Here is a 19,761-nt window from a genome sequence, read left to right as displayed (position 1 = left end):
CAGAAGGATGAAAAAGCAAATGAAAGACTTCCAAGGGAATCAGGCACAATGGCAGCCTTTATGAAACCAGTCACAAGCCTGAAAGCCTCAACTGTTGGTCTGCAGCACTCAACATAGTCAGCAAGGGGATCTGAAATTTCATTGCAGTTCTGGCAACAAGACACTAAGTTTTATGTCTGGTTTCTTTTTCTCCTTTGGCATCACAGATCTCAGTTTTTGTTTGTGGTGATGCTCCTTTAACAAAGATCTCGAAAACCCAGTTATGCTTGCCCAGTGCTCAAAGAGCAGAGGCCATGTCCATTGGCTCTAGGTAGATCAAAAGGTCCTCCACATGCTGTTGCAACTTCAACACTCAGTTAGAAACATGTAGCACTGGAGTCATTGCAAGCATAAGCAAATCCTGAGAAGCAACTCTGGTGTGGCTGAGGGTCCCCTGAGGCTTCATACAATACCAGCAACTATAAATGCACCCAAAAGAAAAAAGACATGACATTCTAAAAGTAGAAGATGCTTTATCAAACACATTTCAGCATACAGTGGAAGAGGTCCTACAGATTGTGTCCTGTCAATCTATTTAATCATACCCAGATGGCAACTTTCACTTTTTCAAAAGAGCTAAAGCATCGCAAACTGCTTGCAAACTGTTCAGAGCTACCAATGTGAAAATGACCCCAAGAGAGTGTAAGTTTGTTTTGTTTTGGTTTTTCATAAAGTAACTTCATAACCATAATTAGGGTGGGGAATCCCACAGATTACAAGAAAGTGGTAGCTGTACTCCTAGCAACTCCCCCCTTTTCCAGTCAATATGCAAGCCTGAAGACAAAGCTATTTACATTGACAAGCTAAAAAGAAATGAGCAAGAAATTTGATGCTTAAAGAAACAAGCGTACTCAAGGAGGTCATCATAGTTTCATTTGCATTAAAATAGGATGGTTTAATTTGGTGTAATATGAAGTATTTTCCAGAACAGAAAATAGGATTTTGGGAAACTTTTTAGTCCCAAAGGAAGAAGAAGTTGTCAATACTATGTGCAAATGAACATCTATTCAATAGCTTAAAACGTAAATCTCGAGGAATAAACAGAAGGTGGTGGACATAATATATTTTATATTAAATATCCTTTAGCTATATGTTCTAAGATTAGACTGCAATGTTAGCAAAACCTCAGTCAAGTAAAGATAGAATTTCTATGTGAAAGAATATAAAAAACTGCTGCTGAAGTACAATGTCTTCACGGTAAAGAAGGTTTCCAGAGAGAAAACTATGCCAGGTCTCTTCTGACCAGCAGATTTCACAGAAACAGCAGACTCATGACAACAGAATCTTGTAAATGAACTTTCCCAGCTGCCTGCAGGAAAAGCAAGCAAAAAGCAAAAATCCTACATTAGAAAATCAAAGGAAAATAAATCATAGTTTGGAATGGGTAGCATGAGAAAATTGTCACAAATAGTGCAAAATCTGCGAAGTATGTAGTTTGTTTAATTGTTTAGTTGAATGTGGATTATGTTGAACATCAGTATTTTGGGAGCCACTGGGCAAAACCGAAATATAACACCATGATTACAGACTGGGTTAAAATCCCGCTGAAGTTAGAGGTGGGAATGTTATACTTCATGAACAAGAACCCATCAAACTTATGTTTGGATACAGAGGAAAGAAACATCAGTGGCCTTCAAACTTCAGCACATATCACCACCCAAAACAGAGCACATCCAAAATTGAACAGGTACGTGAATTATGTAGGAGAAGAGTTGACATGGCCTGTCAGGAGGTTATTGCTTCCGTAGGAGAGAGAACAAGCAGACCATACTACAAAAAAAAAAGTGACAGAACAGATAATCAAGGACACATGCACAAGAAGAAATTGAAAATGGTATTCAGAGAGAGAAAACATGCACATGCAAATAGGTTTGCCTACGGTCTAAGGGTTTGGAAAAAATGTTTGCTCACTAAACAAAGATGATGCTTCTTTGCCACTTGATTCCTGCTATCTCTAGGGAAAACAAGGACTTTGCACCTTTTCAAAAGAAAAAAAGCCAAAGAACCATTTGGCTCTACAACTGTATTTTCTATACTCCTATTTTTTTCTCCTTCATAAAAAAACTACAAGCCCCACATTTCTGTTGGACAGCCATTTAATTTATACAGGTAATCTGGACAACATTCAACAAAACACAAAAATGCAAGAACTTAAAGTAATAACCTATATATGCACTTAAACCACAGCTCCCAAAAGTTAAGCATCTGAAGAAACTTCCATCTTTCAGCAGCAGTAACGACAGGCAAAAGCAGTAAAAGACAACTGCTATTTCATCTTATGTTAAATAACTCCTTTTCCACCTCCTATCACAGTAAGATTCACTGCTCAATGGAGAACACTATTCTTTCTTTGTCCTTAAGTAAGGCAAAGCTCAAAGAGCATGATGAGTACCAGTAAGACGCAGATATCAAAGCAAAAAAACCTGTACACCAATCCAATTAGCATCACGCTGTTCTTGACCTGGCTTCCCCCATCCTTCACTGTGCCGTTCAGCATGAATCTCCCTATGAAACTATCCCTTATTTCTATGTCTCTTCCATGTTTCCACATCACTTGTTCTCCCTTAGCCTAACATATCCTCTGAATGCAAACCATTTCTTTTCTTCCCATTTTATTATTTCCACTTGCATGTGTTCTTATATCAACTGTTTATCTTGCCTTCAACTCTCTACCTACTTACAGTTTTCTTGCTGTCTAACAAGGACATAAATAAATTGGTCAAAATGCTGTCTCTACTTACAGCGGACCAATTTACTAGTCAAAACAGCATTCTCCAGCAATGTCTCAACCTGTGTCTGCAGCTTACCACCTACTTCTTATGTTTACTGCAGCAGCTGTACATTCTGATACCCATTTACTAACCTAAATAGGCTAGAAAGGCACTGCAAGCAGAGACATGAAAACAAACAGGCTGTATGCAGCTCTGTGCAAAGGACAAGGGAAATCAAACAGGAGAATCAATGAACTGGAGACATAAACAAGAGACTACAAAGAATAATATCAGATAGCATTAGATCCCTTTCCTAGTCACCACAGTAATGTAATTGTCAGTACTATTAATATGAGGCCAGGAGTCCAAGTCCCTCCCAGTCAGAAGCAATGGTGATGTTCATCATGCTGCTGATCAGGCAAATGGGACAAGGAGTTGAACAGTCAGGCTGAAGAAAATGGTACAGTAGCAAAAAAGTTTCTCCTAGAGCCAGTGCTGCAGGAAGGCCTGCACACGCTGGTGCTCTGACATACAGACCTACACTTCTAGCAACAAGAGGATCCAAGTCAATTCACCATGCTGGAAACACTGCTAGCTTGTTCCTCCAAACGAGAGCAGCCCCTGAAGTATCACTGTTTTACACGGGGACTCAGCTCCACCCATCACAAAAATCCTGCCAAACCCTGACAACACAGGACTACCTACAAATACCTACGTAAACAAAGCCTGTTCTCATCACAGGTGCAAACAATAATCCAGTTATCAGGTGATATTCATTTTATTTCCAATTAGTGCCACAATTTCTTTCGAAAGTTAAAATTTAGAGGGTTAGATTTCCACAAAAAGTTTGTATCAGTAAAGATAGGGGTTTGTTAAATAGAAATTTGAGGAAAGAACCTTTCAGAACAAAGGAAAGCAAGAACAGGATCTGAACAGAAACAGGAGATGAGACAGGAGAGAACCAAAAGAACAGCATGGTTGCTGGCAGCAGCAGGAGGAAGAGAGGATACTGATGAAAGAAATCCTGCCATAACTGGAATTGTAGCACCTCTTGTTAGACATTGTTCTGGCACATCAGGATTACCTAACATATGATAACAAGGCATTTACCACGCAATGCACAGCTGCGTTAGGTGGTTGTGCAATCCTAGCTAGGTAAATAAATAGTTCTCTTTCATTTTACTAGTTGACTACGTACTCAGGCTAGTATTTTGGTGTGAAAGTCCAGATTTGTTTCAAGCTGAAGACTCTGTTAAGTTCAGACTTTTCATATTACACACTTGTTTCCTATGATGAATATTCTTTTATCAGAATGACTTCCCTTCCCAAGTGTAACTTGTTTACAAACCTTAGTGGACATCTAAATATTATCAAAGTGTAAACTGAAATGAAATTTAGCCAAGCACTTCAGTGAAAATTCTCAGTATTACACAGTGGTTTGTCAAGGGCAGAAAAAACAGTTATACCCCTATTAAGAGTGTTCCCCATTTAACTAAGCAAAAACTACCTGCCCTTCATATCCTGCATGCACCTTGTCTGTACAAATGCATGCACACCACCACTAAAGCTTAAACACTGAAATTCTGCTCCTATTACTTGGTAAATATAACCTAGACATTATTCAAAAAGGGGACTGCTCCTTCTTCCAGACAAGGTGCCCTCATTATAATCAATCATAATAACAGAAAAAAAAAAAGTAATTTGAAAGAAATCAAAGCTATCAATAATAATAATAAAACCCCCAGTAAGAACAGCAGTATTAGGGAGCTTTAGAGTAAATATCATCAAATTTACTGGTAAGTTCTTTGGTTTGACAGTCATGTTGGACGTTTTGTTTTACCATTACCCATACACAATTCATTGTAATTGCCTTTGTGAGTCACATGAAGCAGATAAATAGGTAATAACCCATCAGCGTCTCTTCTGATTAAAAAAGTAGGAAATACCAAGTAGAAGTAGCAGAAAGCGTGTTCAAAACCAACAGAGGCGCCTCCTGAGTCAGTGTGTATTTGCGCCACAGAACTGCTTGAGGCTGGATGTTGCAAACACTAGAACTCCACACGGGTGCAAGGCAAGGATGAGCTGATGGAGAGGAAATCCACTTTGGAACTTTAAGTCTTCAGCACATCTGTTCCAGAAAGTTCCTGGCCTGCACTTTTGTTGCAGGCTGAGTATGATACTTACGGAGTGGGACTAGGTAAAGAAGAATCATATATGCTCGCCTCTTTCACAAGCACCTGCATAGGGTACTGTCAAAGATTCTTGAAAGATCACTGACTTCAATTGCTTTTATACAATCCTTGTTGTAAAACCATGATGGAAAATATTAAGCGTTAGTGCTGTCACTTACCCAGTTCTGTAAATGTGTGACCACTTCCCTCACTGGCATCATAAGCAAGTGTCGCAGGAAAATAGGGAACTGCAATAATGCTAATTAATAATTGAAGGCTTCTAGTCTCCGAGACACACAAAACACAAATTCATATCCAGATTCTGCAACAGGTCCTTGCAGGTGGACTCCCAGACCTAATTGGATACCATAAAGTCCCAGAGAGCCAGGAGTTTACTGCACCTTAAAAAATAAGGGTCTACATCACTCAAGCCATTCAAGTCTTTTGATGGCTTTAATATTATACTTAAGTTGCAAGAAAAGAAGCTGTTTCATCATTCTTACAAACACAATTAAAACAAGTTACCAGTAAGAAGCCCTCCAGAACTGTCATGCCTCAACAGCGCGCCATCATTATCAGAATTTCTTTTACCATACCACTGTTGACACTGCTTCCTGAACCTGCCACTCACCTCCTGTCTGGCACAGGCATTTTTTCTCTTTTGTAGCAGCCACCTGCATTTACTCACAACGAAGATGCTCCGGAACCAGCACTACGAACAAACCTTACAGGCAGAGGGTTCCCGAAGGAGGGTGTGTACGCCTGTGAGACTCTGCTTTTCCAAACCAGATCAGTCCCTCTGACAAAAGTCCCTTCTTTCCGCTTACAAACCTCATCTCGCTTTTAACTTCTAAGCATTCATAACATTATTTTCCTCATTTATAGGCCCTTCAGGCCACGGACTTTTTTCTTCCTGCCTGTTTTATAACTTGCTGCACTGATAACAAGCACCAGTCAGCTGCAAGAGATGTTTCACAGGACCAAGAACTGACACATAGAAAAAACACTGCAAGTAGCATCACCGCAGTTATTTTCTGGGAAGGGAGACACTGCTTAGGACTTGTTTCTTGGGGTCTCCTCCCAGTCCAAGAAAAAAACAAGTCGAGGGAGCACATACGAAGCACCGCTTACTGCGCGGGCTGTGTTACTCCATCCTCTGCCTTACGGCCAGAGATCACCAACGTTATTTAGCGGAACGGGGCTCCCTCAGCCTGACCTCCGCACGGCCGTTCCCTGAGGGCTGGGGGACCCTTCCCGCCCAGCGAGGCGCCCTGTCAGCCCGCCGCCGGCTCCCCGGCTGCCGCAGCACGCAGCGGCGGGAGGTGTCTGCACTGGCTGGGCGAGGCCGCGGGGGCACGGCCGCTCGCTGCAGGGGAAGGGGAAGGGGAAGGGACGGCCCGCCCGGCAGCCGGCGAGGTGCCCGGCCGGCCCCGCCACCCCGGCCCACCGCCCGCCCTCGGCGGGGGCGCAGCCCCTTGCAGGCTGCCCCCGCCCCACGGACGGCGCCGAGCCGAGAGTCCGCCGCGCCGCTGAGACACGTACCTTCCCCCTTCGCGGGCTCCCCGGCACCCAGCATAGCGGCGGCAGCGAGGTCTGCCGAGACCGGGCGGAAGCAGCCGGCGACGCCGCGGAGGGCGGCGGCGGGAGGGGGCGGCGGCGGTGGCTGGGCCGTTCCTTCCGCCCGGGCCGCGCGGGGCGGGCTGAGGGCAGCCCCGCTCCGCCTCCCGCCGCCACCGCCCCGCTCTGCCAGGGAGGCGGCGGCCCTGCGAGCCGTCCGTGGGGCGGGGGGGCGGCTCTCCTGAGGCGGCCGCGCCTCCCCTGCACCGGCCGCCGGCTCCCGCTCCGGCGGGAAGGGCCGCCCCAGCCCGGGGGGGACCGGCGTCCGCCGCCCGCCAGGGAGAGGCGGGAGCAGGAGCGAAGGTCCCCCGAGGCACCCGTCGTGGGGGTTCGCTTCAGTCTCTGTCATTCACGCCGTGCCCAAACCCCACAGTTTCTGTGGGAATTCTGGAAAAGGGGGGAGAAAAAAAAAAAAACAACCAAAAAGGTAGTTTTGAAAAGCAAACTAATCTGGGGTGCTTAAAAAAGATGACAGGAAAACGGGTAGCAGCACCACAGACTCATCCTTCAACATGTTTTAAGTTGCCTCTAAATCAGGAAAATGGACCTGGGCACCTGGCATGTAACAACACGGTAAAGCAGTTTTCCCCCGCAAAAAAAAAAAAAAAAAAAAAAAAAAATATTTGAGGATCAATCTGCAAAAGACATGAAAAGTAGCAGTAGATCAGTTCTCAACCCACCGGGATCCTGCCATGGAGTCTGTATGTCTGCTAAATAAGGTGTGAAAGGAGCTCAGGGAAGATAAGGCTGTTAATGAAAAAACTAAACCCCGTGTTTCTCACAGGACCGTAGGGAGGTTTTCATGCTGAATTGCTGCTTTTTGGAAAAGAGAGTTGGAGGAGCTGTTTCCAGTTGAAGTCGTGGTAGAGGTAAAAAGAAAATAAATTGAACAATAGGAAATTGGCAAGATCAGATGGTGCTTATCGAGGAGTTACAGAGGGATTGGGGCACAAAATAGTTGGACTGCTTAGCATGCCGTGTAACCGCGTGCTACAGACGGCGTGGAGGACCGGAGAGTGCCGCCTGTAGCCGAAGCCTGAACAGCTCCAAGAGGAGCCCCTAAGGTCGATGCGCACATCGATCAAATCCGTGGGAAGAATAACAAAGACAAGAGCGAGTGGAACAGGAATAAATACGATGCACCGGAGAACCATCAGCATAATTTTTTATGGAGGGACATTGTGCCTCAGAAATCTGCGGGAGGCTTTGGAGGAGCCAGATTACCACACCTGGGCAAGGCAAGCTGGGTCGATGAACTTGGATTTCCAAATGGTGTTTGGGCAAGAGCTTTCTTAAGAAGTTCTTAGAAGGCTCAGTGCCATGAGACAAAGGTTACAGCCTTCAGGTGGATGGATACCCAGTGCAAAGATAGGAAAGAAAAGGTAGGAATCAATTACCATGTTTTTCATTGGATTGGCATGACCGGTAGGGTTGTGCAGGAGTTTGTGTGGAGGTCAGTACTGTTCAACATAGTCATAAATAGTCTGAAAAAAGGGGTGGAGAGCGGAGGAGTAAAATCTGTTGTTCATACTGAGTTATTCAGGTTAGTAAAAGTAATTGTCAGGTTGCAGAGCAAGCTTTGAATTCCAACTGAGAGCAGTGAAATGATAGCCACGTGTTGACATGTGAGATAGAACTGAGCATTTAGATGGAATAAAAGGCTATTAACAAATGACTGCTGTTCATGAGCGAGACCTTGGAGTCACAACAGATGTTCTATGGAATCTCGGTGCTTTGTGCTCGGCAGTGGTCAAAATCAAGTAAGATTTGGTAACAGTTTGGAAATGGACACCATAATTCTCTCTCTGTGTGACTGTCACTGCTTGGGTGGGGTCTGCAGCTCTAGCAGTTTCCACCTCTCAGAAGGGGTACAGTAAAGCTGTAATATAGAAAAATGCAACAATGTTTCTCATGAGTCTGAAATTCTTCCATATAAAGAACACTAAATGAAATGGAAGTCAGAAGACAAGCTGATGGGAGAAGGAGGTTGGGGAAATAATGACAAAAGCCTATACAATGGTATGCAAAACTGAGTTGAATGGGCCATGATTCCTCAATGTCTTTTCTAATGCAAAACCTGTAGAAAGCAAATTAAGCTAACAGGTAGCAGTTTCAACACAAAAAGCATTTTAATGTAGTCTTAAACTTCACTGGAGATGTCACAGTTTCCTAAAAGTTTACCAGGGGTTGCAAAAAGATGAGGCAGACTTATGGAAGGGAAACCCATCAGGGGCTATTAAACATGAAGATGCTGCTTAAAGGCTCAGGAAGCCCCAAGAGCCATCAGTCTTTGGGAGGTTGTACCAGGGAAGTAGCCCAATGTGCTTGCCCTGTCCTTGGCACCTACTGCTGTCAAAGTCAGAATGGACCGTTGGCCTGATCTGATACAGTTTTCAGTTCCTATTTGCAAGTAACATTGCTTTATTCTGAAATTCACGTCAAGACCTGCAGGTTGTTTCTTATTCCAGAACTCAGTTTACCTACTCTGCATTTAAAATATCAAAGGGCTGCCTAGGTGCTTGAGGTACTGTCGATCAGAGTACACCATTTTATTAAACTGTTTATAAAACTTGATTGTTAACAGTAGGTAAGCTTATGGGGGAATATTGAAATGGTGACTCCATGTATTACATTTGATATGAACCGGAGTTGGTCAGTTACTGCAGTGAAATCACAAAAAATACTTTCTTTCACGTTGTAGAAGAGAGAGGCAATTTGCCCTGGTCCGTTCTGAAGGGATGTTCAAAGGAATCAGAATTCCTCAGCTCTGTCCTGGATTTCACACATGAATTTCTGCTTTTGAAGAAATCATTTCAGTGTTTTGACATTTAGATTCCCCACTTAAAAATGTTAAAAAAACAGCCTAAATTGTAATGGTTAGATGCAAATTCCACGCTGGCATTGCCTCCTTCCCTGTGAAAGGATCAACATTAGGCTTTTGCTCAGCAGTTTGTGATCTGATTGCTAGTTGTGATGAGGGCAGATGACAGAAAGCAGGAGGAGGGGGTTTGAATGGTCACCCTATTATGAACACACCAGTATTCTGTTTATCAGTGGCTGTGTTGTAACATGGCTGGGCTTATTTTCTTAAATTTATTTTAATAGTTGAGAAAATTGGTAGTTGTCCTCACAGGAGAAGTATAGGCCATAGTTTTATGTGTGGTGGGTATATGCTTTTTAGAGGGCAGGTTCTCAGTGACTTTTAATCTCTTGAGTGAGACCATAAAATAGCTGATTAGCATGAATTTCCATAGTGGTTTCCCTTGGGGAAGGGACTGCACTTGGCATGAACTGCAGAGGGGTGGCTTAAAACATCTCACATATGTTCTGTTCAAACAGGGCTCTGTGGTGCATTTGCATTACTCAAGATATTGCTCATATGCACCAAAGTTTTAGTAGTAGTAGTAATAATGCAGTATAAGCTAGTTATTTGTTGATTTGTTTTCTGTCTTGATATTTGTAATGTGCCTTTTTGGTAGGTATCCTTTGTGAATTAGCATCTAATTTTATGGATTCAGGCCTGTAGTTGATCTGGGTGTTTTATGTAGTAAACAAATAATAAAAATAGAGGTTAATCAAACCAGTGTCTGTGCTAAATAATCAATAATATAGTGGCAGAATGTAAATCAATAAAGCAGGTGGAGCGGGTGTTTTGAGGGCAACATGTTTTGTTTAATAGCCCATCATCACAGCTCATCCCTTGTGTAGCCACTCTGTACTCAACTGTGACATAATTGATTTTTAGATGCATGTTTTCATCACTTATATCCTCACATAAGGGGTAAATCTCCTTAACCCCTTAAAATCATCAGTTCTCCAGTTTCTGAATTTATTTCTTAAGTTTATTTTCTATGTATGATGTAAGAATAAAAGATTTTGAATCTCTGCAGTGTTCAAAGATTTCTTCAAAGATTCATTATCATTCCATCTGGAGAACGTGTTTTCAGGAGATCACAAATTATTCCAAAATTCTGGTTGTAAAATTTATAAGTTTAGTAGTAAAGTAGGACAGTATATATGAATACATACATATGGGTCAATTAGACACATCTAATGATTTATTATTTTCAGTAGATTATCTGTAAATATGAAACCCAGTCATCTTTAATATTCATCAAATTATATAAATGCCTTTACTCCCCAGCTCTTTGTTTCTTCTGTTCTCTGGTGCTTTGAACACAATGGAAAGGCATTTCCGGTCTGTGTGGCTCCTCTTTGATGGACTCACAGAAATAAATGTAATAAACTAAAGGTGATAGATGGAAAGGTGATGCCATAAGGGTAGCCTACAGTCAAGATAACAGAATTCAGTGGTTCTTTTACAGTTAAAATATTAGTCTTCATGTTGCTAAAGCATAGTATTTTTGGAGACACTTTACTAAAGGTAGAGTTACAATAATGATAAATAGGATCTGTCACAGGACACTGATATAATTGTATTTTAAGAAGTCCATGTCTGCAACGCTGCAAGTGTTGCTAATATTTTAAATTACCTGTTTAATCAATGGGAGAAAAAAAAAAGTGTTTCTCTGCATCTTTCTGTCCAGATTCTGTGACAATTTTTTATTTATATACAATCCCGTTTTCTTTTTTTTTAAAAAAATTATGTTTCCTATTCTGTGAACACACACTGCACTGGCTAAATGGAGACATTTGACTGCACTGGGAAGGCAAAAAATAGATTGCAACATTTGGATCCCGAATAGATTTTCAGTAGACCAATTCACTCCCTCAGAATTAAGTATCTTAAACCTTATATAACCAAGATCTTAAAATTAAGAATTTAAAAATATACATGGTTTATATAAATATTTAGATTGCTCATGGAAGTAGTTTTCACACTGAACAGCTCAGCTATTGTGTGCATACTCATTTTGTCTGAAGGGATTTTTTCAGAAGTATGTAAAATAAATTCTTTGTGGTTTTCAGATTACTTTTAAAAAAATTATTATTACAGAGTCGTTGGAAATGGATATGTTTTAAAATTATGAGTTAGAAGTGATGTCCTAGAGACAGTGAGATATTTCAAAAGTAGTTGCATCGTCAGTTCCCAAAACAACTGAAACAGAGTTTGCAAATGAATAAAGTTCTTCCAAGGACCAAGCTGGCTTTACAGGTAGTTAATGTAAGAAAGGGAAACATTAAGTTGGAAAAGGTTATTATTCCAGTTCCACATCTCTATGGGAAAAAATGGATTTGACATAGTGTTGATTGGCTCATTGTACCCTTATGTGTGGGCACATGCGAACCTTCTGGTATGAATTTGAGCATGTTCATGTCATAAATGGCAGCAATAATATTTTAGTATGTATTCCTGTATTATAAGACTAAAAAAAGCTAACTGCAAGCATTTTGGAAATGGAAGTTAATTGGAGGTTGTATATTTTTTATATCGTATATGTATTATTGCTCTCATGATTATTTTTTAAAGTATATAAAGTCAGAGTACAGCAAACACATGAGCATGTGAATGGTCTCACATAAAGCAATGGTCCCAGAGCTTCTGAGCATACATAGACTTTGCTTATACAAACAGCCCCCTTGCAAACACTGAGCTTAAAGCAGCTCGCATGCATAAAAATTTTGTTAGATCAGGGTGGAACAGAGTAAGTACATACAAGGGCCAGTTTAACTGAGGCATAGGTTAAGAAAAAAAAAAAAGAATTTATGTTGTAAAAGCTTGGGTTAGTGCTTTATAAGGTCAGATCTTCTGAGTATTTTGCATGACTTCCCTGGTTATGTTTTTACTGCTACATAAAGTAGGACCCGTGAGTGTCCTTCAGTGCTGGGCTACTGATTGTCCAGACTGGTTAAGTGTTAACCTGTTTTGGGCCCGTGAACACTCTTGTGAGCAATCCTGGGCACAGTTCAGAGTACAGGCTTGCACCAGAAGCCATGCTCAGTAGGCAGGATGGACAAGACTGAGCCAAATGTGGGGTTCCTCACCTCGCATAGTCTTCCAAAGCTGTCCTAGCAGGCTTCGTACTTTCAATGAGCACATACTCTCATGCTGCATGCAACCTAGGTTATATGAAATGGAGAATTCCCAGTGGAGGTCTGCAATACAGTCTTCATATTTTTCAGGCACTTACAAATAAAGAAACCCTACACAATATAACAGTTCAGCCTAATGGCCACAGTGGTACCAGCTGGGTCCAAAAGGAGACTTGGGCCAAGTACTAAGAAGTGTACATGTGGCCAGACTGTGGCCCCTTGTCTCTTAAGGATCCCTGGTGCTATTTCATGTAACTGCAGGGACATGGCCTCTGACAAGGCCCGAGTATGAACATTTTATATAGCCAGGTACCAGGAAGGACTTGAGAAATGTTGGTGTTGAAACAAACAAGTCTAGAATATTTTTGCTGGCAACAAACGAGAGGCACAATGGCATTCCAACGGGTTTGAGAAGTTAGTTGGTAGTATCTCCAAGCACCAAATAAATCTGCAGGAGATAGGTTCTTCTGGCCAGGGCCCTGGAGGCCATCTGCTGCGTACTTGTTTAGTAATGTAAATAACACAATAATTGCTATGACCTATATATTTAAGGCTATTTTCATAGTTTAGTTTAAAATACTTAATCCAAAGAAAGCACAATTAATGTCCAATCAAAATATAAAATACCCTTTACATGTCAACAGTTATATGATAGCAAATCCAGTCGAGGAACAGATGGTAGTGTCTTTGTTAATCTTGCCCCACAGATGAGTGGAAATTAGTTTTCAAGCAGCAGAGACAGAAAACAAGAGCATATATGTGGAAAGTAACATACATAATTATTTGGAACTGCATAAATAAATGAAAAAAAGTTGCTGGTAAAACTTCCTGAAGAGACATTTGGTTCTTGCAAGTACCCACTAGTGTAAAATGTATTTGTCGTTAGCTGTTAATGCAGCTGTGTGTACTGGAACAACTCACAGAGCAACTGCCTCATATTTAATAGCTGCAAACTGTAATATGAAATAAAACATTGAATTTCATGAAAGTAAATTCCATTTGTAAGTACATTTGAGAAATAGTCAAATAATTTTTTTTTTTCCCTTGCCTTCCCCCGTTGCTATCTAAAAATGACCATGGGAACTATAAGTCATAAACCACACTAGGGTTTGGCCAAGAGTCTTCATCAGAGATTTTCTGGTGTTTCAGAGGGTGCAGGTTTCAGCTCAGGTATAGAATTTAGCCTGTTGCAAAAAGTCAGCTGTAGCCCTAACCATTGCCTAAGCCCCATGAATCACTTTTCTGCCTAGCCTTTGCAGAATAGTGAATTTTATTCTGAACTGTTATTTATGATTACCTGTGCGTGGTCTCCCACTAAGCAGTCATAGACCCTTATGCAGAGTTAAATAGAGACAGTGAAATCTAAACCACTAGAAAGTGGTGAACTTTCCAAACACCTTTCTACGCTTTTTCATTCTTGTTATTGATGCGAGCAACTACTTGTCCCTTGAGGACAATATGCAGCAAAGACCTGCTGTGGTAATGTTTTGGTTTTAGTCCCTCAGCAGATAGTAAATTAAAATTCTTTCTGCTTCAGCCATTTTAAATATATTAAATTGTTCTCTTTTACAACAGCTTTTGCACAAGTTTAACTACGTTAAATTTCCTAAAAAGCTATATATGTTGCATCTGTATCTTTGATAATAATGCAATATTCTTCATATTCTAAAACTGTATTCTGTTGGTGAAATACAATCTAATGCTGTGACCACTGCCTTTTAATTTAGTGATGCCTTGCAGTTTTCACTTAATGTACGTCAGTGTTACATGAAAGAAAGTTTTAACATTTTCAAATCCTCTTTCTCCTTTCCGTGCCACCATTATACTGGTGCAGGACTTTATCGGGTGGAGTAAGTTACTTTGATTTTCTCTTTCCTTGTGTCATTTTGGAAAGAGATGTAGTTCCAAAACAAACACAAAGTTTAGATGGCAAAAGAAAGACAGGTCACCCTGTCTGCTCCTGAGCCTTGCACAAATGGTGAATAGCGTACATGGACAAGCGTAGGTAGGTAGATATAATTTTACTCTTAAAGTAAAGCATGGGACAGACAAACCAAAATTTGTATTTTTCACCTTTCTCATCTGCACTTTTAAGCTACACTTACAAATTCACAGACTCACAGGGTGGATGATGGTGGAAGGGACCTCTGAAGATTGTATGGACCAAGCCCCTGCTCAAAGCAGGGTCATCTGCAGCAGGCTGCTCAGGGCTTTGTGACCAGCTGGGTTTTGAATCTCTCCAAGAATGGAGACTCCACAGCTTTTCTGGGCAGCCTCTTCCAGTGTTTGACCAGCCTCACTGTAAAAAAGTTAGTTTGGGTTTTTTAAATTACATTTTCTGTATTTCTGTTTGTGCCTATTTCCTCGTCAGGTCACTGGGCACCACTGGGAAGAACCTGGCTCCATCTTCTTTACTCCCCCACATCAGACAGTTACACCGGTTGATAAGATCCCCCTGAGATTTCTTTTCTCCAGGCCGAAGAGTCCCAGCTTTCTCAGCCTTTTCTTGTAGGTCAGATGCTTCTATCCCTCAGTCATCTTTGTGGGCCTTTGCTGGACTTGCCCAAGTAAGTCCATTTCTCTCTTGCACGGGGGAGCCCATCACTGGATGCAGCGCTCCGGATGTGGCCTCACTGCTGCTGAGTAGAAGAGAAGGATCACCTCTCTCAACGTGCTGGCGATGCTTTTCTTAACACTGTTGGCCTTCCTTGCTACAAGGGCATGTTGCGGGCTTACGTTCAACTTCTAGACCACCAGGACACCCGGGTCCTTCTTTGCAAAGCTGCTTTCCAGCTAGCTGGTCCCAGCCTGCACGGGTGTGGGGGGTTATTCCTTTTCCTCGTGCAGGACTTCACACTTGCCTTGTGGAACTGCATGAGGTTCCTCTATGTCCATCTTTGTGGCCCATCAAGGTTCCTCTGAATAGCAGCACTTCTACTTTCACTCCTCCCAGTCTTGCTAAGGGTGCAGTCTGCCCTGTCGTCCAGGTCGTGAATGCAGAGGTTAAACTATGTTGGTCCCAGTATTGACCCCTGGATGCACTATTAGTGTCTGGCCTTCAACTGAACTGAACTTCGTGTCACTGATCAAAGCCCTGGAACACAGCAGTTCAGCCAGCTTTCAGTCCACTGCCTATTTATCTAGCCTGGAGTCCATGAGGATGTTATGGGACACAGTGTCAAAACTGTGGCTAAAGTCCTCTTGATAAGGGAGCCTATGGCAGATGCCTGCTATGAAGTCTCCTGTGCTGATTTCCCCTCTGATCCCTGTCTGCAATCCCTGATCCGTCCCTATTCTTTCTAAACCAAACTCCTTGCATTCGAGCCTCTCTTTTGCAGAGATCACAAAGTTGTCCTCCTTAATGTCCCAGCCTGTTCATCAGAAAGAAGCTTGTCCACTCGCTAGTTCTGGCTCTTGGTTTTTGATATTTTGCCATGGTTTCTGGCACAGTTTCCCAATACACACTGTATCAGATTTTCTTACAGTTTGCACAGAATTGCCTAGAATGAGTCATCCATTATTCTCAGATAAATTCTTCTGCCATTTCCCTGTACGTAGTGTTTCTGACTTCACAGGGCATCTTTTTCCCCTGTACAGAAGAAGGGAAGTTCATTCGCATTTATATTTTCTGTCATTTAACAATAGAGGAGAAGCTTTTCCTGGATGCCCCCCTCTAGAATGCTGCCTGCCCCAGGCTTTTCAGAGAGTATCCATCTTTCTTTCTGTAACATTGCTCCACTTTTTCCTTGACAAGCTTCTAAAAGGTGGCAGGCTTTCCCTCTGGCTTATACAGGGGCATCTCTCCAGTTTGTACTGGTTCTATCATTCAGGTCCCAGGCAGGTGCATTTACTACATTATCTGGGGAGACGAAAGGGAAGGCACCAGGGGTTATGGTCTTTCTTTGTTACTCTGGGACAGCTGCTTATTTAAAAATACAAAAATTATAACAAATATACAAATGTTACTTTGTGGATTGCTGGCACCTGACTGCAAACAAACTCCTGTTACATTGCAAGATATACTGAGGTAATAAAAAGAGGCATTTCCATTTCAGCAATACTCTTTAATGTTCTATGGTTATTTTCCACTATAGTCTTGGGGAACCGGTGGGATTTTTTTGGGGGAGGCAGTGTGTGCATTTTGAATTGTTGCTTTTCAAGGTGATGATTTTTGAAGCAGCACAGAGGTGGGTTAGGCCGTTACTGCAGCTATGCTGGTCGACAGCCGGCTGAATGTGAGCCAGCAGTGTGCCCAGGTGGCCAAGGAGGCCAATGGCATCCTGGCTTGTGTCAGGAATAGTGTGGCCAGCAGGGGCAGGGAGGTGATCGTGCCCGTGTACTCGGCACTGGTGAGGCTGTACTGTGTTCAGTTTTGGGCCCCTCAGGACAAGAGGGACATTGAGTTGCTGGAGCGTGTCCAGAGAAGGGCAACGAAACTGGGGAACGGTGAGGAGCAGCTGAGGGAGCTGGGGCTGTTTAGTTTGGAGAAGAGGAGGCTGAGGGGAGACCTTATCGCTCTCTACAACTACCTGAAAGGAGGTTGTAGTGAGGTGGGTGTTGGTCTCTTCTTCCAAGTAACTAGTGATATAATGAGAGGAAATGGCCTCAAGCTGCGTCAGGGAAGGTTTAGACTGGATGTTAAGGAAAATTTCTGTGCTGAAAGAGTGGTCAGGCATCGGAACAGGCTGCCCAGAGAGGTGGTGGAGTCACCATCCCTGGAGGTGTTCAAAAAACATGTAGACATGGCACTTCAGGGCATGGTTTAGGAAGCCTGGGGGTGTTGCGTTGGCGGTTAGACTTGATGATCCTAGAGGTCTTTTCCAACCTTAATAATTCTATGATTCTATTAATCCATCAGCTTTTTTGCTGTTGTGGCAGTTATGCTGTTCATTCTATTCACAACGTCATTGGAAACTGGACTCGACTGCCTAAACCTAGGCACCTAGTGCTATATGAGGTGTTCTTGTGCATCTACGACATCTGCAGAGGTCTGACACAGATGAGACAGGACCCATCAGGCACTTTCTAGTCTGGCAGCTGGTGTCCAAACATCTCAGAACAGTAGCGACATACACTGGGACATCTCGTCTAGCCCTTTCACATATGCTTATGCAATCGAATCCTATCCTGGCAGACAGCCATCATCGAGTGAATTCCAGTGAGAAGCACCACGTTATCAACTGTATTTAAAAAGCCTCTAGAATTAACAGCATTTCCAAATTGGCCAATAAGTTCACCAAGTTACTATGGCTGAAAGAGGGCAGAAGATATATGCATACCTCCTCCTGTCCACTGACACCTGTACATGCAGAATGTGATTGCATATGCATTGGGTTGGGATTTTTGGGAAGAGTATAAAAAGGTCTCTAGTAAAATTATGTAAGACATGGGACAGAAATAAGAAAGACTGCATGTTTAATTAAGAAAACAATTCCATTTACAAGCTGGGAAGGACACACACTAGATTGTGCTTTAGACAACAGGAAGCATTTTGTAACATTTGACATATTTTTAGAAGTTCTTAATAGCCTATATTACAAAAGTAACATTCTTGCACTGAGTTTGAAAGTGTTAACTAGCCTCAGCATAAATGTATGTTAAAGCTGCCCTTGTTAAGATGGAAGTGGAGCTGGGGGCATTGTACTAACGTAAGTGCCAAACTTTCTCCAGTAATTCCTGGGCAGGAGCCCTGTAATCCTCTGGGAAGATGTTTTGACAGTCTGTTTCATTGCTGAAAGCTGTGCTGAAAGGAATTTCCTGCCTTAGATTTCAGAGGTCTATTGGAATTGCTTGCCTTACTGGGTAGACTGACTCTTCAGCAGGCAGGAGGGAGGTGGCTATGGTAGGGCAAGTCTTGCTCCATGAAACTTGGCCTCACTGAAGCTTCCAAGAAAAAGAATGGAAATTGGTCACTTCTTTCTTCAGACTCAGAAGTCAGCAGCTTGAGATCCCATAGCCTAGCTCTGTATTTTTCAACCTTCTCCCCTTCCCTTGTATTTCTATTGTGCCATCTGTGTAATTTAAATAGAACAAGAGTGTTCAAGAATTTGCTATCAGCTTTTTCTAGGTCATGTTTATTATGACCTCACAAGCTTCACACTGCCATCTGCCAAAAAATTAACATAGGATAAAGTGAAATTACAGTATATGGCTGGAAGAAGTCCAAGTGGGTGCAATGTGTAAATAATCAGACTTTCAGCTTCTGCCCTTTACTAAAGGTGTTTCCTTTGTCACAACCAGTTCTTTATTATTTGAATATCTCATGTCATTCTTTTGATCACTGAATTCTCCACTCCCCCTAACTTCTTCCTTTCTCAAATAAAATAGGAAAATTGTGAATTTTGCTAAAACATGGTGGGTTTAATATTAGAACTTTTTCATAGAGCTTCATATTAATTAAGCTTGCAGTATCTGTTTTGTGTATTTTAAATCTTACATTACTGAAAAATGGCAAAGAAAATTAGAAGTGATAAAAATTAACACTTTTTTGGACTGCTGAAATTCAAATTCAACTAAATACAAAACAGTTAGGATTTTTTTTCTCCTTGAATCTAAGAACTTGAGCAGACAACCAAATCTTTCACAAATTCAACTGACTAAATCTAGCTACAGATTTATTTTAAGAACATAACCCTATTACTGATGAATCTTTAATATGTTTATCTTCACAACACCCCTGTGATATTGCTGTTGTCTCTACTTAGAAAACAAGCACATTGGTTGCGTTAGGTATTGAAACAACCTTAAAATCTAGCCTGACTAGAAAGCTCAGATTTTTATATAAAGCTAGATCCTTGCATGAGTTTTCAAAGATGTATTTGAATTATTTGTGAAAATCAAAATTCTGTAATATTCCTAGATATAGAACAAAGTTTCTGAATTCACGTAATCATAGGTTAGTTAATTCTTCCATCCAAAGCAGTACAATGCTGTGAAACAATTCTTCTATTCTAGCACAGAAGGGAATTTCTCAGAATGAAGTTTTCCCTGGTTTGGGGGACATATTATCGTGCATCTGAAAAGGAAAGCCTCTCTTCCCAAGCTACCATGTTCTCTGGGTACTCAGGCCGAGTCTTGCTTTGCTACAACTGATCTCTTTTCCTATCTGTACTTGTCTGGCAGATGATAAGCCCTAGCAAATTAGCCAGCTGCGCTCTCTTATTTGTTCAGTTAACCCCTGTGCTGCCAGGTATCAGCTACAGAAGCAAATGTGCATGATTTATATAGGG

At 41.9% G+C, this 19,761-nt stretch overlaps 1 protein-coding gene and 1 long non-coding RNA gene across 5 annotated transcripts in view; one reads left to right on the top strand and one right to left on the bottom strand.

Annotated features, from left to right (window-relative positions):
- LDAH (lipid droplet associated hydrolase) overlaps positions 1-6,902 on the bottom strand; it is a 127,846-nt gene extending 120,944 nt beyond the window's left edge. For both annotated transcript variants that reach the window (XM_075086717.1, XM_075086718.1), the window contains exon 1: positions 6,464-6,902. In XM_075086717.1, coding sequence (XP_074942818.1) covers positions 6,464-6,887 — 424 coding nt within the window. In that variant the 5' untranslated portion in view covers positions 6,888-6,902. The remainder of the gene's footprint in view (positions 1-6,463) is intronic.
- A 145-nt stretch (positions 6,903-7,047) lies between these two features.
- Positions 7,048-19,761, top strand: part of LOC142054315 (uncharacterized) — a 54,303-nt gene continuing 41,589 nt past the window's right edge. For all 3 annotated transcript variants that reach the window (XR_012659484.1, XR_012659485.1, XR_012659483.1), the window contains exon 1: positions 7,048-7,920. This is a non-coding gene — a long non-coding RNA (uncharacterized LOC142054315). The remainder of the gene's footprint in view (positions 7,921-19,761) is intronic.

This window comes from Phalacrocorax aristotelis, chromosome 3 (genome assembly GCF_949628215.1).
Source record: "Phalacrocorax aristotelis chromosome 3, bGulAri2.1, whole genome shotgun sequence".
Lineage (NCBI taxonomy): Eukaryota > Metazoa > Chordata > Aves > Suliformes > Phalacrocoracidae > Phalacrocorax > Phalacrocorax aristotelis.
This window is presented reverse-complemented; position numbering and strand designations above follow the sequence as displayed.